This window comes from Carassius gibelio, chromosome B5, assembly GCF_023724105.1.
Source record: "Carassius gibelio isolate Cgi1373 ecotype wild population from Czech Republic chromosome B5, carGib1.2-hapl.c, whole genome shotgun sequence".
Taxonomy (NCBI): domain Eukaryota; kingdom Metazoa; phylum Chordata; class Actinopteri; order Cypriniformes; family Cyprinidae; genus Carassius; species Carassius gibelio.
The window spans coordinates 23,937,356-23,958,257 of record NC_068400.1 but is presented as its reverse complement, the minus strand read 5'-3'; the positions used below and the strand labels follow the sequence as shown (position 1 = coordinate 23,958,257).

At 36.6% G+C, this 20,902-nt stretch overlaps 1 protein-coding gene across 1 annotated transcript; it reads right to left on the bottom strand.

The window, feature by feature from the left end:
* qsox2 (quiescin Q6 sulfhydryl oxidase 2) lies at positions 1 to 20,875 on the bottom strand. Its single transcript, XM_052557243.1, has 12 exons — positions 20,502 to 20,875; positions 10,670 to 10,770; positions 10,016 to 10,064; positions 9,786 to 9,891; positions 9,517 to 9,607; positions 6,901 to 7,046; positions 6,662 to 6,805; positions 4,116 to 4,245; positions 3,870 to 3,992; positions 3,572 to 3,722; positions 3,151 to 3,339; positions 1 to 1,998 (listed from the first exon to the last, which is right to left on the bottom strand). The coding sequence occupies exons 1-12, from the start codon at positions 20,758 to 20,760 to the stop codon at positions 1,487 to 1,489; spliced, it is 2,001 nt and encodes a 666-aa protein (XP_052413203.1). The 5' UTR covers positions 20,761 to 20,875; the 3' UTR covers positions 1 to 1,486.
* Positions 20,876 to 20,902: the final 27 nt, after the last annotated feature.

Genomic DNA, 20,902 nt, shown 5'->3' with positions numbered 1-20,902 from the left:
TGATGGGAAATACATGTTTTTATTTGAAATATAACTTACAGTGTTCTTCATACAAAATACAACAACTCACCCTGAAGGGACAAACTACATATATACAGAACAACCGCACCCAAAAATAGTCTTTAGATAAAAATATAATTCTTAAAGCACTGGAAACAATAAACGCAAAGCAATTTACAGCCGTTCATTTGGAGCAGCTTAGAAGGCCACCAGTATGGGCACATACTGTCACAACACAGAAGCCGTATTTCATTAAGAATGATTTATAAATATTTAGCCTCAGGTCCACATTAACACTGCTCCATTAGACAATAACAAGCTGAACACATTACAAACCAGTCCGCAAACCAAATGCTGATAATGATATTTCAAGTTTTACAATATCAACATTTTAATTCTAAACATTGAATCAAAATACTGCTGTAGTAATATAGATGTTAAACAATAAACGGTCTGTGATCAGGAATCCTCGGAGTACACTGTAATAATGGTTTTCCTTAAGGTTGAACATGTATGGTGTGTCTTCTATGAGCTCTACAACAGACTGCATTTGTTTTGACATTTTGCAATGCATTTACAGTGACATGGACCGAAAAAAAAGGAGTTAAAAGTATAAAATAATTATTGAAAAAAGTTCCAATTCAAAGGAGCCTCAGTAACCTACAGAAAAAAAACAAGCTAATCAATAAAAGTTTACTCGCTAAATATGCTCAGTATAATGGAGAAGCAAAAAGTCTGACAATTTGACACATTTTTATTTTTTGGAAGAGATTATTGTAGTCGTTATAAATCACTTACTGCTGTGTTGCATCAATACAACCAATTATGAAGCATTTTGACAAGATTTAAAAGGTATAAAACATTTAAAGATTTCAAGCTTAAAATTAACTGTAGCGCTTTTCGTGACTTCACATGCAGACAAAACCGAGGGTTTTTCCACATCTGGTCATTGACAGGCAGTGTTTCGTGTCACTAGCTTCTCAGCTAGGGACCTTGAGCGACAGAATAAATCATATTCCCAAGTGTTTTTTGGACCATCAAACAGAAATATGGGGACAGAGTGACTTTCATAGAGAGTGATATATACCCTGTGAGAAACTTAGGATATTTTATTTCAATAAAAATCTCTAGAAATAATGTAGAATATTCATAAAAATTTACTTTGACCTAGGTTGTTACTTTTACTACAGTAAAATAGCTTCTCCAGCTAAATCAACCTGTCTCTTTGTTTAGGGTTGAGAAATCCCCGCTAACGTGTGCTTGTTCACACAGCTAGACTGATATAGGAGTTAAACTTTCATCAGTAATTAGACAAGTTCTTCATTACAAAACACTTCACGAAAACGTCAACAACAACAAGATCAAAACAAATAAAAGTAATTCAATAAAAGTAGTTCAATAAATTAAAAGTCTCCTTCAACACTTGGCAGGGGTTTCATACTTTACATTCACCTTATTCACAGTTTTCCATCGCTGTATTCTGCTGCTATACGTAAGGCCTGTAGTTTCTAGTTTTCCATCTCTTTGAGCGAAAACGGAAGAAGAAAAACATGAACATGAGGAAGACGCAGGAGAGGGCGTAGAGGACCACACAGAGACTCATGTCCACGCTGGAGAATCCCAGGCCCAGGAACGTCATCCCTGGCCTGGCTTCTATCTGGATGCCGGTTTGTTTCTGTCCTGCATCATTGGTGTCACTCCGCTTCTGATGTTTAGGAGCGCTGTCAGGAGATGGCTTTAGCTTTTGGTTGAGGAGAAGGTGGCTGTTAGGTTTGTTTATGGCTTTGGGTTTGTCGGGAGCAGGAGGGCCTGGTTCTGGTTGGCTGTTGCTGGAGTATTTTGGGGAGATGTTTGAGGCACCATAGTGTTGTCTGAGGAAAGCGAGCACCATCTGTTCGTTCCAGACATGAAGGCCTTCTTGCTCCTCATGGCATGTGGGACAGAGGTCAGGAGTCGGCCACTGAGTCTTGGGAAACATGGGGTCCTCGCTCATTGAACCTGCATAACGAGTGCAATCAGCTATGAGGGTAACGTCTGCTAGCATAGTTATGAGGACTTTACAATTATAGTTTGGACATGAAAATATCATTGATGTTCTTGAATTTCTTCTGGCACATTAATAAAGTCCTTTAATGAATGGCATATTAATGAAGGTTGCTTTCTTTCTTTTTCTTCCTTCCTTGTGTTCTTTTCCTTCCAACTCCTTTTGCTTTTTCCTGCTGTTCTTGCTTTTCCTTCCAGGCCTTATTGCTTTCCCTTCCAGGCCTTATTGCAACTTCCTTTCCTTCCTATTTCCCAAATATGTTTTTTTTTTCTTTTTACTTCTCCACTCTGCTTCCTTGCTTCATATCCTTCTTACTTTCTCCCTTCAACCCCCCCCCCCCATCCTTTCTTCCAGTTCTTTTTCCTTCAATTTCTAATGTCATTCTTTCTTCCATTACCTTTCTTTCTCCCTGGTGCTTTGTTTCTTCCTTACTTCATGTCCTTATATATGCCTTCATGTTTATTTTACTTCATTTTATTTCTTTCCATTCGTTTTCATTTTTCTGTATTTTTATTTCCCTTTTCCAGTCCTTTTATCTTCCTTCCTGTCCTGTCTGTTTGGTTCCTTTCTTGCCACCTGTCTGTTCCCCATAATTCCTTATCTCTTTTCTTTAATCCTCCCAGTTTTCCCTTTCTTCCTGCACTATAGTCAAAATGTTTGGGGTTGGTAAGATTTCTCTATTGTTTTTGAAACAATTCTCTATGCTCATAAAGGCTGCATTTAATTGATCAAAAATACAGTAAAAACAAGAATATTTTGAAATATTATTACTACTTAAAATAACTGTTTTCTATTTGAATATTTGACATTATAATTTATTCCTTTAACGGCAAAGCTGAATTTATCAGTAGTCATTACTCCAGTCTTTAGCATCACATGATCAAGCAGAAATCATTCTAATATGCTGATTTGCTCTAAAAACATTTCTTATTGTTTTTAACATTGAAAACGGTTGCACTGCTTAATATTTTTGAGGAAACCGTGAAACATTTTTCTTTAATGAATAGAAAGTTTAAAAGAACAGAACTAAATGACAACCTTTTCCATTTTAAATGTATTTAATGTTAATGATCAATTTAATGCATCATTGCATTTCTCCGTCTTACCAGTCAATCTTGCATTAACCTGGTTGTGTTTTCTCCATAGCCACAGAACTGCATCATCTACAGACTTGACCTGGTTCAGAGACTCCTGAGCCATTTCCTCAAAATGTTTCCCACACTCCTGGCAACCAAAGAAGGTCCCAATGTAGCGACGCATGGTTTGAAGCACTGCCAAGGGATCATCCTCAAACCCTGAGAGAAAGAAGATGGGTTTAAAATAATTGTAGCAATGCAGAACAGGAACTAATAGAAAACATCTTCCAAATGAATGCTCTACATGCTACAGACCAAACAGCAACATATTAAAATATATTAGAGAATTATTAATAGTGAACATTTAGTCTCAATTTGCTAATCTACAATAGCAATAACAATGGACGAGATCATCTCAAACATGTTTCAGAAGGGATTTCCCTGCTCATACCAGTATTGGCTAGAGCATCGGGTCGGTTGGCAGCTTGCACAGTCAGAACGTGAAAGAGTGTCCAGAGGGAGCAGGGATATCCTCTTAGTGCCACACTACTACCCTGGCATCCAACCCACTGCACTTGCTCACTCAGGTACAGCCCCGAGATCTGAGAATAATACAATCAGAGCACCAACATACTGATTTATGCTCCTGTCACATTCACAAAAACACAACTAGAAGCTCACATGCCATTAGGCAAAAGACTTTGTGAGATGTATTATGTAATAAGTTGTTTAGTGGGTGGGAGTCTTACCCTCATCTTGTTGTTAACTAAGTCCAGGATAGCATCGTAGGGGATCTTCTCCAAAGGTAAACTGACTAGCCATTCTAGCAATGTCTCGAGAAGCTTCACTACAGATTGATGACCTGGAAATAGCTACAATCAAATGGGCCAAGTAAGATATAAACCTGTACATTTCAATGCTCTAACGAAAACAATTCTAGTGTGAAAAGACGGCTCAAGTGCAAGGAAAATGTTGTGTTTGGGTTACAATGGTACCTTGGCGACAACGGTTACAAAGTCCTTGAAAGTTTTTAGTTCTTCTCCTTCTAAGGTCTTGTGAGTAGCCAATTCAACCCTCAGTAGATAATTCAAACCAGATTCCAGATCTGCCATGTATACCTTAGACCTGAAGAAACAATGATATTGGTTACCTCATCTTAAAGTTAAATTAACAGCAATCAAAAAAACCTATGGGGTGTTCATCTTCTAAACCGTTAATCTGCAGAGTGCAGACATGTGGTCTACGTCACTTTTTACAAGAAATTTACTGGGGCTAGGGTTGGTAAAATATTTATTTAATTAGTATTTGTATTATTTTTTACATTTTATTTTAATAAGTATTTTGTGCTCACGGTGTCTGCATTAATCAAAAATAATGTAAAAAAAATTATAGTAAATAATAGTAACACTGAAAAACTATTACAATTTCTTGATTTAATATAACTGTTATAATCTATTTTAATATATATTAAAATGTTATTTATTCCTGTGATAGCAAAGATGTGTTTTCACTAGTTTTCTCGATGCATCAATTACAAACCCTTACGATTCATATGCATCAATCTTGAAACATGATTTTTGAATCGTGAATCACCGATCTCGGACAGTAATCGATTTAAAACGCTAAGAATTGAATGAATCATGATTTCTACAGCGATTCAATGCTTTCAAACATATACACATTAAATTACTACATGCACTAATTATTGGAGACCTTGAACAGTGTTTGTGCCGCATCTCTCCTTCACACGCTCCCCTATTACCTCCCGAGACTGTCACTTGATTGCCCTCGCCCTCCATTCGTCTCTGATGAAGGTGATGTGTGATCTCTCATCAGGACCCATGGCCAGGAATACTAAAGTTAAGGAGTTGTACTTTTCTGTAGTTTTTCAAAGGCTCTCTGCATCTTACCTACGGTGTTACCTGCGAAAGCTATTTATTGCATGGACGGAGCAGAAATGTAAGTGTCTAAATCATACACACAGTTCCACTGAATGATAAATTTGTTTTAACAATGCTGATGAACTGAATGTACAAAAGAAACACAAAATAACCACAGCATAAACAACGACCTTGAAATAAGAGCACAAGGTTTATCTGATAATAAGATGCATGAAAGTAGCATTTGTTGCTTTAGCAAATAGACATCTGGCGCATTTTCTTTCAGAATCATCATTCGCCGATGGAGAGGAAAAGTTAAATACTACAGCGTTTTATTTTATGAAGATAAGATGGAGGTTTTCTAACTGAAAGAGAAGTGATCATTTTGCTCTCATAGATGTGCCAGGCTTTATCTGCAGCTAAACTGAATAAAAAGGAGAATGAAATGATGAAATGTTAAATTCATAAAGAAATAACATTTTTTTTATTTGCAAAAAGCACATTTATTTTCCCCAATACTAAAATTCTATTTTCTTTTGCAATACTTTTTTTTTTGCGTATATATACGGCATTATTTTGATTGCATACAGAGCAAAGGAAATCTGTGTGCGAGCAGATAGATTTGCGCTCGCACATTATTTTAATGTGCTTTCGCGTTACAATAATGTGCCCTCGTTGAAGTTTCTGAATTGCATACAAATAACTTACTGTATAAGCACTGCAGACGGAGTACGTGTGAACCTTGGGCAATAAATATGTTGGGCAAAAAATATAACACCTGAGGCACCGCTACAGTGAGCTCTATGAACAACGCACGGCAAAAAACAGAACAAAATAGACATTTTGTTTGACATCCTTATTTAATGATTATTTTGAGTTTTTTATCTTTTCACAGTGTGAACGTTCTGATCCGTTAACATGTAGGCCTCTCACGATAACAAATTTTGCTGGACGATAAATTGTCCAAGAATTTATCCTGATAAACGATAATATTGTCGTTCTAAGACCAGTTTCAACTAATATAATGATAATGGCATAATAATGCAGGTACATCAATAAACGCATTTTATTTTATGGCAGATTCAGAGCAAGAAATATCAACATGTTGACTTTGTATGGCTTAAAATTAATTAATTTTGTATGTTATATTATGTTTATATGCCAGTTAGGGATGCTCATATTGACCATTTAACCGTTAACCAAACGTAAACTTTTTGACCGATGAAGGGGCCATTCACATATCACGTCTTTTTTTGTGCTCAAGTTCGTTATTTCAAATGCAGTATGCGCGCTCATAATGGAATTATGTGCCGTTTTTTCCAGGCACGTTCGCACCGCATCTAGTTAAAAACATCTCAGCATTTCAGAATGACGCAAGCGCACCAGGTCATGTGAAAAGAACAAACTCAATCAGCTTCCTTTCGGGGTGAAATTCCCTGTTGTTTTTGAAAAATGTAATGCACCCAAACACTGCATTTTAAGAAATGTTTCTTAACAACATGCGCTTAATATTTTTGTGGAAACCATGATACTTTTTTTTTTTTGATGAAGCTCAAATCAACTGCATTTATTTGAAATATAAATCCTTTGATTTTTTTTTATTAAATCTGTCCGTGCTGACAAACCTTTGAACAGTAGTGTAAATATCAATAAAAACCCACTTTTCAAACTCTTTCCATTCCACCTTTGTTCCCTGTCCATTATTCCCAGGCTGAGGACGCTGCAGGGACGAGGTGGACTGTTTTCTGTGTACTCCAGGGAGGAGTTTTAGGAAGGAGGAGAAGAAAAAGCGTAGCCTCTTCTGACTGTTAACAAAAACAAAAAAGCATCAAATGCACATAAACAGGACCTCTTTTTGATAGTTAGACTAGAATGTATTCAGCAGAGACTGTTAACTTACACATTCATGACAGTGTGTGTGCTGTTGGGATAGAAGAGGTATGCTGAGGGAACTGAACTTATCCCTAGTTTCTCCATTAGACGTTTGTCTGAGCTCAGAGCTCTCTTCACTACCAAACCCTCATATGGCATTAGGTCCAAAATTACCTAGTTAAAAAGAGCACAAAACATTAAATTAGAGCATTACAATTCTAGCTGCATCACTAATTATGCCTAAAGGGGTCATTTAGATCATCATATTCTCACCCACTCAGCTTTTGAAACCTGTGTTATTTTCCTTTGTCTAAGGCAACATTTAAAGTCTATCCAATCTAAAACAAAACAAAATCAATCTTAATTTGTATTGTTTTAAGCATTTTATTTATGATTTTGTAAATATAAAAAAATATTACTGAGAGCCACTGGTTTATTCAGTAACAGTAGACTACAACCATCAAGCACAATAAAAGTGTCATGTACGTTCCATTTCAGTCTGTCACTCTTGACGTCATGTCAGTGACAACAAATTGGGTAGACCAATCTCTTTGAGTCTAAACTAAATGAGCCAATGCACATTGGCATGCAATTATTGCATCCAGTTGCAGCGGATCACAGCATGATTATAAGAAGGCAACAGGTGCAATGCATACCAGCTTTTGGCTTCGGAGCCAAGCGACAACATCATTCTGCTCCATCTAAATGGTGTCTTCAAGTGAGCTACTATAAGAGTCCAACGCATTTTGGAACCTTCTGGTGTTGGCGGTACAGCACTTCAGCGGCGGTCGAGCAGGTTGCGTACTTCAGGCTCCACTACCCCCCTGTTGTGCTGCAAGCCGCTAGTTCCCCTGTGCGCCTCAGCACTAAAAGAGTATTTCCCTGAAATGCTAAAAGAGCTGCGTTTTTTGGCTGCAGTCATTACCTGGCGCCGGATGATGGTCACGATAGCTGCCTCACATGTCTGGGCATTAAACACGCTGAGGTGGCTTTTGTGGACAACTCATGTTCCCAATGTGGGAAGATGGACCTGCGGACCAGGTTTCGCTACCTCCAGAGGGGCGGATCTCTGTTGCCTCTGCCGTGATCGAAGGCTTGTCCTGATGGCTGCCAGTCAAGACCTACTTCCGGCAGAAAAAAGCATACCAGCGGTATCCAGCAGGGTTCCTCCCGATGACTGAATGTCTATCACTGCATCGGATGGAGAGCTCTCTGAGGAAGATTCAGCTGTGCTGCCACCCTTGAGGACGGTAGCAATGCCTGAATCGAATCCAGAGATGACAGCTATGCTTTCCCAGGCCGCCGAGAAGGTAGGGCTAAAGTGGAAGCCTCCACCACATACTGAGCCTTCCCGGCTGGATGACTGGTTTCTAGGGGTGGCCCGCGCTGGTTCTCAGTAAATCCAGCAGTTCTAAAAGAACTCTGAACCAAAACCGACTTCAAGCGATGAAGGTCTATGGATCTATGGACTCAGAGATGGGGCACCCTATGGCACCCATGTCCAGACCTCTGGAAACTTTGTCTTGTTCTAGGTGACCTAACCCAAGAAGTAGTTGACACCACCACTTTGGCGAGAGCGCAGTCTATGAGACACGCTTACACCTTGAACTAGAACCTGTTCATTGAGTGGTGTTCTTCTTATCGAGAAGACCCCTGGAGATGCCCGATCCAGGTTGTGCTTTCCATTTTGCAGCCTGGGCTGGAGCGAATGTTGTCTCCCTCCCCCCTTAAAGTCCAGGTTGCTGCGATTGCTGTGTACCATGACTCCGTAAAAGGAAAGTCAGTGGGTAAACATGACCTGACGTGACGTCTCCGTTTCCCTCCTTCATTGAACGAGGGTTACCATACCATAACAGAGACGTTTTCTAAAACAATACAACAGTCATGTTAAACAGGAGAACTTTATTTGCAGACATTTCTGTGTATTTGTGTTTCCTGGTCATTTGCTTGTAGCATCCATTAAAAAAGACTTTAGGTGTGTATACTTTTATAATATCATATTTTTGGAGGTTTACAGTGTATATCTACATTTATGTAATGGTAAAGAGCAGCTTGGACATTGAGCAAAAATTCTCCTTATTTGTTTTTTTTTTACTTTTGTGCTCAGTGGAAGAAGAAAGTCATGCTAATTTGAAATAGTGGTGCATAGATCATGGAAACTGGAAACCAATTGCCATATTCATTTTTCAAAAAGTCTCTTGACATTATTTTTTTTTACATGAATTTGCATTTTTTTCCACTCCTAGCTGCACACCGATTCAGCAGAATAACTATAGTTACCCTTGAATGGACACATTATAGTTAATTTAATATCAATAAAATAAAATGGCACATATATATGAATTTAGCTATGCCTCATCTAAAGTGAGTGCTTACAACAACAAATTGCACACCAGTGCTGTAATGCCATGCTTAAAGCACTGAGAAAAAAACTCAAATCATTCAGCAGGGCTGTAGTGTACGTGTAAATTTGAGCCTGCTTTAATTATATATAAATTAACTGAAAATCGATTGGCTGATAAACATAACATTGACCAATAACAATCAGATCAATATGGAAAGACATGGGTGAGTAAATCACAACATCCGATCTCATACTACTTTGTCCTAAAAAAACAGATCAATTGACAATCACTTTTCATACCTCTCTTCCAATATAAGAGTCTTCATCCTCAACTATAACTGCAGTATAGAACTCAGTTTTCTTCCCCATTAAGGATAGAATCTCCTCAGACCTGTAACAGATGACAAAGTGTCTCTAAATAGAAAACTCCATTTATGTCTAGAATTGAAGCCCTAAACAAACATTCCTACTTTCCCTCTGAAAGCTGGAGATATTAAAAATATTAAAAAGTTAAATTGAATGTGTATGTGAAGATTTAAAATGGGTAGTAATAATGTAGATTTGGGCACCTGACAGGTTCAAGGGGAGGGCAGCCCACAGGCCAGTCATGTTTTGTGTGGTTTTGTACAAAGTTCACCATCAACTGCCTCACTGTCTGAAGCTCTCTGTCAGCCCCTATCAGCGCAGAAATAAAACCAAATCAGAAATTCAAGTTAGTTACACAATATTTACAATCACTGCAACAATAATAATCGACAAAAGCTTAAATTCTAATCAGAGCTAAAATGATTAAACCTACCACGATATGTCTTTCCATAATCATTTGTGGTGTCATGTGCCTTAAAATACTGAAGAGAGAGAGAGAGAGAGAGAGGAAATTATTCCCAAATGAAACCGCTAAAACAATAAAACATGTCCTATACTGTATACGTCAATTTTTACAGTGTCTTAGTTAAGACATTTTTCTGGCAACAAGAAATTTGATAAGGGTGTTGCCAAATTCAAAGACAAAACAATTCCAAAAAGTTTTAGAACTCGGAAACACAGTATAATAGGCTGTCAGCATGCTTATTTAATTAAAAAAGCTAAATAAAAAATAAAAAAATAGTCTAAATAATCCAGTCAGTTTGCCTAATTGTCTGTGAATAGACAACTAGATGACTGGGTGATTCCTATAAATCATACTTAATATATACTGTATGAAAAATTTTTATGTACAGCATTGACCAATTCATAAAAAATGAATTTATTTTTTTTCCATCCCTGAATGAATCAGTTGTTTTAATGGAATGACTGAATGAATCTCATTGACTCACTCATAAAGACTTTCATATTTAAAATTCTATTACATTTCATTTTTATTTTTTCAAATATCGCACAACTCTTGTTATGATTTACTGTATTTAAGTTTAATCTGCTGAAAGAATAAATAAGATCATTAGTATAAACATACCCTGAAGGTGGGGTAGAAGTGGATTCCAAACTCCTTACAGATGTCGAAGTTCTTCTCATGAGCACAATCCAGAACTCCTATCTGAATGGCCTGTGCCCAGTCTATGAGAGTAGAGAGACACATCACACTTTTCAAAAACACAAAACAATGCTAATCTAAAATTAAAGAGAAATTCTGTCATCAAGTACCCCCCCCCCCCCACATTGTTCCAAACCCATAAGACATTTATTTATCATTTAACAACAATTAGAAAATATTTTGAATGAAACCTGAAAGATTTTTTGTCTCTCTCTTTTGTCTCTCTTAAATGCACAGACAGAAACTATTTAAACTGAACAGAGATGACATCACTGAATTCAATGATGAACTGCCTTCAACTGTCATTTTGCATTATTTACACACTGTTTTCCTAATGAATGTTGCTCAGTTGCTTTGACGCAATGTATTTTGTTTAAAGCGCTATATAAATAAAGGTGACTTGACTTGACTCTCTACTGAAAGTCCATTCCACCAGTGCATATCAATAGAGTCATTTAAACCAAATCTTCTAGTCACAGAATTGCTTTATATGATGAATAGATTTCATTTAGGCTTTTATTAAGATATACACATGGATCAATGCTCCATTCATATGGATTAGGCTACTTTTACAATCTCATTCTGAACTTGTTGAAGCGACTTGAAGTCAATGTTTTGATTTAACTATGGAAGCCCATTTCCGCCACAGTTGAGAAAAATATGATTCTGTAAGTCATAATAATGAGAAACTTTCTCATAATTATGACTTAATTTCTCGTAATAATGAGAAACTTTCTTGAAATAATGAAAAATAATGCAGGAACACCACAAATTCAAATCACCTTTATTTATTAAAAGCACAAAGCATTGTTGCTTGTTACCACGACAACCTCTTGTATTTCAGGACAACTCTTAACGTGATAAATGCTAAACGTGGCTTGAAGTACAAAGACAGATTGAACCAAATTCATTACAGATATTAATGAACATCCATATTGTATATACAGGCATTCAGGTGGACCCAAAATATAAATGCAACACAAAACAAAAATGCTTATGCATTTTCTATTAATTGTTTTCTATAGGAAAACGCTAAACGTGCAACTTTGGGTGTTGTTGATCTTGCCTGTATGCATGATCAATAATATTGTATCCTGAATTAGTCATTGTACTTGAAAAAATACTTAAATGTGGTTTAAATGTTCACATGTCCTGCAAGAAGCAGTGTGGGACGCTGAAGCATAGATATCTGTATCTTCCAAAAATAAGGGTTCTCTATATCTGAAGCAATGACCTATCATGCTGGCAGAGTAACTTATTGGTAAATGCTACAAATGAACAAAAGACTACATTCAGATAATCTATCTGAAATCGTTTTTTAATGACAGATGATAGCATTATACATTTTAGGATTACAGAACAAGCAATGTTTGCGGTGGTCTTGCATGGCTTTGACCCACAGATGTCGCAAGTGTGCCATCACTCTTGTGTTATGCATGTGTCAAGTAAGTCTTTGTGTTTGTGTGTGTGTGTGTGGATTAAGTCATTATTATGAGATGTTAAGTCATTATTTCGAGAAAGTTTCTCGTTATTACAAGATGTTAAGATATTATTATGAGAAACTTTCTCATAATAATTGAAAGTGAAAGTGACGTGACATACAGCTAACTATAGTGACCCATACTCAGAATTCGTGCTCTGCATTTAAGCCATCCAAAGTGCACACACACAGCAGTGAACACACACACCCCATGAACACACACCCAGAGCAGTGGGCAGCCATTTATTCTGTGGCGCCCGGGGAGGAGTTGAGGGTTCGGTGCCTTGCTCAAGGGCACCTCAGTCTTGGTATTGCCAGCCGAGACTCGAACCTACAACCCTAGAGTTAGGAGTCAAACTCTCTAACCAGTAAGCCACGACTTCCCCTAATGACAACATCTCGTAATAAAGAAAATTTTTCTTGTAATAATGAAAAAGTTTCTCATAATAATGACTTAACAGCTCATCTGGAATGTTTGAAGCCATAACTATCAGGCAGAGTAACAGTGTTACAAATTAACAAAAGACTACATGCAGATAATGTATTTGAAATCATTATTTAATGACGGATTATAGCATTATAAACTTTGGATTACAGAACAAGCAATGTTTGCGGTGTTCCTGCATGGCTTTGACAAACAGATGTCGCTAGCGTGCCATCACTTGTGTTGTGCATGCGTTGATTAAGATTTGTTTAAAAAAAATTATGTATTAAGTCATTTCAGAACGACAGAACTAACAAATATTGCTACAAGTGTGACTGCATCATATAATAATTGCTGTTAATAAATGTTCATCGTCTGGCTGACTACGTCTTGTATTCATTTTTCTGAAAAATCCTGTTACACGCACACAAACTGACAGTCACCACGTATGAGCTACTACTAAATATTGTAGAAACGTAATTATCTGTAAAGTTGTTTTGTAACGATTTGTATTGTAAAAAGCGCTATAAAAAATAAACTTGAATTGAATTTTCGAAAAAGTTTCATTCTAACGAGAAAGTTTCTGTAATAATGAGAAACTAAGTCAATATTACGATAAGTTTTCTCCTTATTGCAAGAAAGTTTCTCGATATAAGGGGATACAAAGTCATTATTATGAGAACATTTCTCAATATAACGAGATACTAAGTCATAATTATGGGAATGTTTCTCATTATTATGACCTACAGAATCATATTTTTCTCAACTGTGGCGGAAACGGGCTTCCAGACAGTACATAACTGACTTTTAATAGAGTGACAGAAATTTCCCATTCATTAACAATGTTCATCAGTGTTTCAAAGATGAACAAATGTCTAATGGGTCAGGAAAGACATGAGCAAATAAATGACATAATTTTTATTATTTGGGTGAAATATCCCCAAATTAAATCAAGTGATGAAGTACTAAATTACGTCAATACTTGTTTTCTGTTCAATAATGCTGTTTTTATCAGGCCTAAAGTGAAGAGGTAGAAGAACATTTGTAGAGACTTGTGCCCAGTAATATTTGTTGATTTGTGTTGTAAAACACAAGCAGATGTCCACACTGAATGTTTTATCCGAACTGGCACCCAGAACAGATGCCAGATAGCCTAAGTGGAGAGGTAAAAGGACCTCTGGCAGGTAGCCTAAAATTGTTTGATGCATTACATTGAGCTCTGACATCGGAAATGTAGATATTAAACCTCTCACATAAAACTTTGTGAGACGAAATATAGTTGTACTGCCTCAAATCATGATTTCATACTTTTCCACAGCCAGGTGGTTTGTTTTTAATGCAAACTCATAAACCGAACAGCTGTAAAATCTGTGTAAGAAAGATGAAGCAGATGGGGTGTGAAGATGTCAGCTGATATAAAAATGTTTGGATGAGAGAGGAGAGACAGCCGGGGGCATTTTGGCCCTCTATTCTTCACCTGAGAGTGGGACTCTGTGAGTTTTGGGATGTGTGGGGGAATTCACAGCGGGGTCGCATCCTCACAATAGGGCCATCTGACCCTCATTGTGAAGGTAACAGCTGGTAGGCGGCCACTCACGAGCCACGCAGCCGACAGCTTGTGGCAACAAAGGCAGACTGAAAGCATTCAACAGAAGAATTGTCCTCGCAACGTTAGTCATCCAAAGGCCATTATGACCCCTTCCTTCCCAGTCCAATGAAGAGGAAAAGCAAGGCATGGCATTCCAGAACATATATACTGTACCCTGTGATATGATAAATGGCACACGCATTTGTGAGCCAACCTGGTCCACAAAGAATATTAGCTTAAGAACAGGGTAATCATTTTGTACTGTTGTCCCAACATCTGCCTGCACATTGAAAAGCTGGGATTTAGGATACTATTTAAGCCTAGAAAAAATCAGCTTTGAGGATTTTGGGGGAAAATTAAAGCAAAATTTATGCCCAGAATTTAATTCTGTCATCATTTACTTTCCCACTTATCATTCCAAACTCTATTTCTGATGTGAAACATACAGTCAAAGAATATATTTTGAGAAATGTCTTAGTGTTTTTTGGAAGTCAGTGGTAACTGAAACTATTTGGCTACCAACACTCTTCTTTAAATGTTTCACAGAATAAAATGTTTAATAAAACAACATAAATAATGACATAATATTCATTTTTGGGTGATTTTCCCTTTAAGATCACCATTTAAGACCAAAAATGTTTGTTGAAATGAAAACTCATTACAGATGTCGGAAACCAGTGAGAGAGAACCCTGAAACTGTGACACTGAAGGTTAAAAAATCTGACCCTACCTAATTTCACAGCTCTTCCACTTTTAGCATCTTCACGACAAGGTGTTAAATGCATTTGCCCTCATTTAGATTAAATGTGTCAGTCTATACAGTGACCTTTTCATCTTCGTCACCCTTCACTGCACCCAACACAAGAATACCATCAGTCCTTTAGCTCAGAGCACGTCTGGCACGCAGCACTGCTGTCTAAGCATTTTTATTAGCAATCAGGCCGGTCTTGTTGGTCTAAAACTGTCTAAAGAGATAGTGATCATTATTGCCATTATTTATTTGAGGAGCTTTAGGAGTCACATCTTGTCCAGACTCCAGAGAGGGGGGCTTTCCTCATCCAACAAGAGCTGCTTACAGAAAACATAATCTAAACCAGCAAACAGAAAACAAAAGCAACAAAAGGAAATTCTTTGAGTTTATGAGGTCTAAACACAATCAGTGCAGGACAAGTTTGGTAGGATTACATATGCTGAGTTTCTGTTTTCAGATCATGAAAAATACTTAAAAATGCTATTTGTGAATTTGTGATGACATTTAAAGCGGTCTCATGACATTAAAAATTTGGCAGACCAAAAAAAAAATTTTTTAAAGACAAGTTAATGTTACAGTATAGACATTTTGGTGCTTCTTTTTATATACACAACTTGGTCATGCCTGGACTTGAAAAGGTAGAGACATACTGTATCTCTTTAAATATACTTAAAATAATTTGTTTAGTCATTCAGGTAAACAAATAAAAACAAGCTTTGTCAAAACAGATCAGTAAGAAAAATCTGTTCAGTTAGCTGACCTTAAAGCTGCAGTCGGTAACTTTTGATGCTCTAGCGGTTAATAAACAGAACTGCTTGCGTCTTGCGGAAGAACATTGTAGCCGGAACTACTTCTCTCTGTTTATGTCTATGAAGAATCACAAAGGTACTGGGTTACTCCGCCGCGGTACCCCCGAAGCAATCTAAAATAGTCTGAATATAAACACTTATTACAGGTGCACCCTAGTGATTCAGGACAAGCTAAAAACACGGTTTGGAAAATGGATTCATGGTGTACTTGCTTATTATATACATTTTTCTACATTTTGAACACAAACAAAGTTACGGACCGCAGCTCTGATTGGTTGTTTCTTAACTGGAGCGATGCATTTCTGCAAATGGCAATAGGACCACTGGGAGGAGCCAGAGGAGCTTGATTTTTACACAGATTATCTGTCTCATATTCTACTGTCAGGACATAATGACAGGTTTAACAAATATGAAAAAAATATTTTTTTACAAAAGTTACCTACTGCAGCTTTAAGAACTTGATCAAATTTAAGGAGAAATCATTGCATATTTCAGACCAGTTCTGTTAAACAGATCAACTGCTTCATTAAAAAGATCTGACTCAAAAGAATGACCAAACCATGAATTTATCAATCATTGCTATTTCTCTAAGAAACTTATGTTGAATAACTAAATTTAGGCCTTAAAATCTATCATAGGAACACACTACATTCCAAATCTCCTGACGCTATAAAATTGCTTGTCAGCTGCTAAGTTACATTTTTATGCCTTTTAAAAATACAATAAGAAAAGTAAGACAATAATGATAATAATGATTACAACAGCTCTATTAATACATTTATTATAACACTCACACACAGTGTTCAAACTGGGATCTTTCATATTTTCTAATGTTTTAAAATAATTCCGTTCTGCTCAGCAACGCTGCACTTATTTGTACAAAATACACAACTGATTTAAGAAGGGGTCTTAAAAATGGCCAAAAAAAAAATATTTTACTTATTAATTTTAGGTTAAATTGTGCTTTGTCGGTATAGTGTCTGCTAGAATGTAAAAAAAAAAAGTTTAATAAATATTTTTAAACTGTTGTTTTCCAATAGTTTTTTCTTTAAAAAGCTAGACAAAACAGTATATAAACAAATTTTGGCTATTTATGAAATGGTGGGGGAAAAAAATGGCAAAATATATGGGGAAAAAATGAAGGGGGAAAAAAAGTGTTTAGTATTCAGCCCTAGGCCCAGTGTTTAATTTTGTTCGTCTTCTGTCAAGAATGATTTTGGTGTATCACTAACATGGACTATTTTAACAATGTCCTTACTAACTTTTTGGGCTTTGAACATGTCAGTTGCAATGCTGTCTATGCAGGGTCAGAAAGATCTTGAATTTAATCAAAAATATCTTATTTTGTGTTCCAAAGTTGAATGAAGGTCAGAATTTAACAGAATTAAAATTTTGGGGTAAAACTATACCTTTAACCCTAAGAACTAGAACAAACTGATTCATGAACAGATCATTCAGATAAGTTTTGTGAACCAGATCAACTGATTCACTGAAAACATCTTACTCAAAATAAATAAATAAATAAATACAAAAAAAAAATAAACCTTATATTATGGCCTTTTATCACACAAATGTTTGACATAAATATAGTGCACAAGTCACAAGAATGACTAATCCATTTATGGTGCTGATGTGTTATATTTGGAGATTGACAGCTCAGTTATATTAAAGGAGTCATATGATGTCACTAAAAAGAACATTATTTTTTGTATTCGGTGTAATGAAATGTGTTCATGCAGTTAAAGGTAAAAAAAAACCATTATTTTCCACATCCTTCACATTATTGTTTCTCCTCTATGCTCCGCTTTTCTGAAACGCGTTGTTTTTTACAATATGTCTTCATTCTGAAAAGCAAGGTGTGCTCTGATTGGCCAGCTATCCAGTGAGTTATGATTGGCCGAATACCTAATGCGTGTAACAGAAATGTTACGCCACTTGCCATACAGGTTCCGTTCAGAGCACCAGCGCGACAAGACAATAACAATCAAACCCTTTACAAACGAGTCATTTGTTGCATCCAGTAGGGACATAATTCAACCCTCTACATCGCGACTAAATCACTTGCATATGCAACTAAATCTTAATTCTGGCGACTAAATGATGTCTAACATTATATTAATATGAATAAATATGAATATTAATCAATTCCCAGATTTTACTCGCCAATTGGAGGCTAAGTATAAGTTTAGCACAGATATATAATCACTCACGAACAACACTCTCTGACTGAGGGCTTCAGAGTTTCACTCTCCGTCAGGCGATCTGTGATATTTCTCAGTTCATCTCAATGGATGCGCAGCGCACCTGTATTTAATGTACCGTAAACTCTAGTGTGAAGGCGCACAAATCGTTGTTGCTTTCTCTCACACACTCAGAGAGAGAAAGAGAGAGAGAGAGAGAGAGAGAGAGAGAGGGAATTGACGCACTTCATTTAAACAATATTCTTTGTTGTATTTTCCTGTCAAAATAATGGCGTTCCTATGGAAGTCTTTAGCTTTTAAAGGTCCCATGACATGAAGATTTCACTTTATAAGGTTTTTCTAACATTAATACTAGTTCCCCTAGTCTGTCTATGGTCCCCCAGTGGCTAGAAATTTCAATAGGTGTAAACCAAGCCCATGCATCAGTGAATCAAGCCAGTGACTAAATGATCAGCTTCACATTTTTTTCTTAGTAGCATAGCATGAAACAAATCGGTTATTTAAATTGTGATTTAACTACAGAGAGCAATTAAAGAAGCTCCCTTTATACTGATCGGAGCTGTCAATCACACATCGTGAGTATATCTCCATTATAATAAATGATGCTGTTATGCTGCACAACAAAGATCTTACTGTATTCATTTTGATATTGTGTTTGCTGTTAGTTGTTAGTTGTGGTGAAAGGATTTTGTGAGAGAAAATGCGTTGCAATGATGAGATCACTGCATCCACGCGAACAGTCTACTCAATGCTCATCACTGCAGCCTTTCATGTGATGGGAAAGTATCTAAAAAAATAATAATGCTATAATCAACACTTCTACAATTCGTTAATATCAAAAGCTGTAATAGTAAAAAAAAAATAATAATATTTACTCTGATTTACTCTGCGTCTCACAGCGGACACACCCCGAAACACTAAATGACAAAAGCACCACCAGCAGTCCAGTTAAAATGTTCAGTTATGCTAAATGGCTAATGTGCATTCAAACTTGATTATCAAGTTTACTTCTAATTACTAAAGTTCTGTTATTAAACAATACTTGATTGTTATAAAGCTTGACTGACCGATGTTAATAGTGTACTTTCAGATATTTAAAAAAACTGTGCCATTTTACAAATATTTATCAGTCTGGCGAGTAAACTAAAATATTTACTAACCAATGGCGATTCAGTTGGCAAGCTGTCTGTAGAGGGTTGTAATTACTGATAATAATGACTTATACAGTGTTTTTTAGCATTGCATCGCGATGCGAAAACATAAAACCATGTCTGCATTTGTGATCAGAGAAACGACAAACAACAAGCGCTACTCTACACTGCTCAAAACTCCTGTTTGAATCATCAATGGCAAATCTTTTACATATGTAAATGTACTTACAGTGTTACAGCGTTGTTATGCAAATCTTCCCACATGGTGACATAGATATGTGGGGGCCTGTTTAAACGAGGAATTTAGGAGGAAGTGGATGGGTCTAAACTTTTATTAAGAAGATCTCTTTGGGTTTGAGAGTTTAGTATTTGCAACTTTAGGTATCATATCTATTCAAGAACAGCTTGTAACACTCCAAAGAAAAAGACACCTTTAAAAAGTGTGGCCAGAATAACATTCAATGAATGATCTGCTCATGAATCAGTTTGGTAGTAATGACACAATTTTTAGTTTGGAGTAATCTATACCTCTTAGTGTTAAAATAAAGTAATATATATATATATATATATATATATATATATATATATATATATATATATACATAATTTTACTTTATTTTAGTTGTTATATATATAGTTGACAACTAAATGTTTATATACTGTACACTAACTGGAGACATTTCTCCATTGGTGTGTGTGTTGTGGGTGAACATAAAGGCCTTGAGCGCAAGGATAAATATATAAAAGTGTCTGCAACAACCGTGGATTTACAAGAAGGTGTATCAACAAACTAGGGATTAACGTTATCGACTTCCCATGCATGTCCTCCTGTGTACTTAAATCCAAATGCACAAAAACACTGTAAGCCTCATTAGGCAAAACCCATGTGATGATGTCGTGAACAAAACATACAAAACTGATGTGTAAATTAGTTATTGTACAACAAGCCAAAGAGAGATGTTCGTTGGGTGAAAAAGAAAAACTAATTAAACAAAATAAAAAAAATAATTTGACCGATAACTTTCCCAAGTAACGTTATGCAAATTCCATGATATACTTGAACTATGGCAATACCATGATAGTACCATATGTATAAGTGGAGATATGGATATGTCAATCACTCACTGCCATGTAATATATCAGATTAATAGTCCTTTAATATACCATGGTATTACCATCACTTTGCCATTACGTAGTAAGAATGATCATGCCTAAATAACCTCTTTCCATATTATTATTTTGAAAACCTTGTGCCTGAAGAGAACGCCTTATTAAAACGTTTAAGGAAATGTTATTGCATTTCCCCAAGGGAGTAAGTAAACAGGAAGATGGTCATACAAATGCACTTACCCTTCACGTCTCCGGCCAGCGCTTTCCATGTAGGCGAGTACTGCATACAGTGTCCGCACCACGACGAGTAGAACTGAAGCAGCCAGGCGCTGGAGGAGTTCAACACGGTCTGCTTCAGGCTGTCGCTGCTCAGTATAACCACTGGATCCTCCTCAGTGTATAATCGAGCTGACTGAGCCTGTCCGAACAGCAGACCCAAAAGAACACCGAGCTTAACACAAAACGCCACGGCCATTGGAGGTGATGGAAGAAACGCCATGCAATTCGAAGCCACTCACTTAAAACGAATTCTCTACATTCAGACTGATTCTGCTCGCTCTTATAGATGACTACATTTAGTAGGGACGTGAGTCTTCTACAGCATCATCACTGCGCTAACAGGACGCAGGCGCCTATCTTGC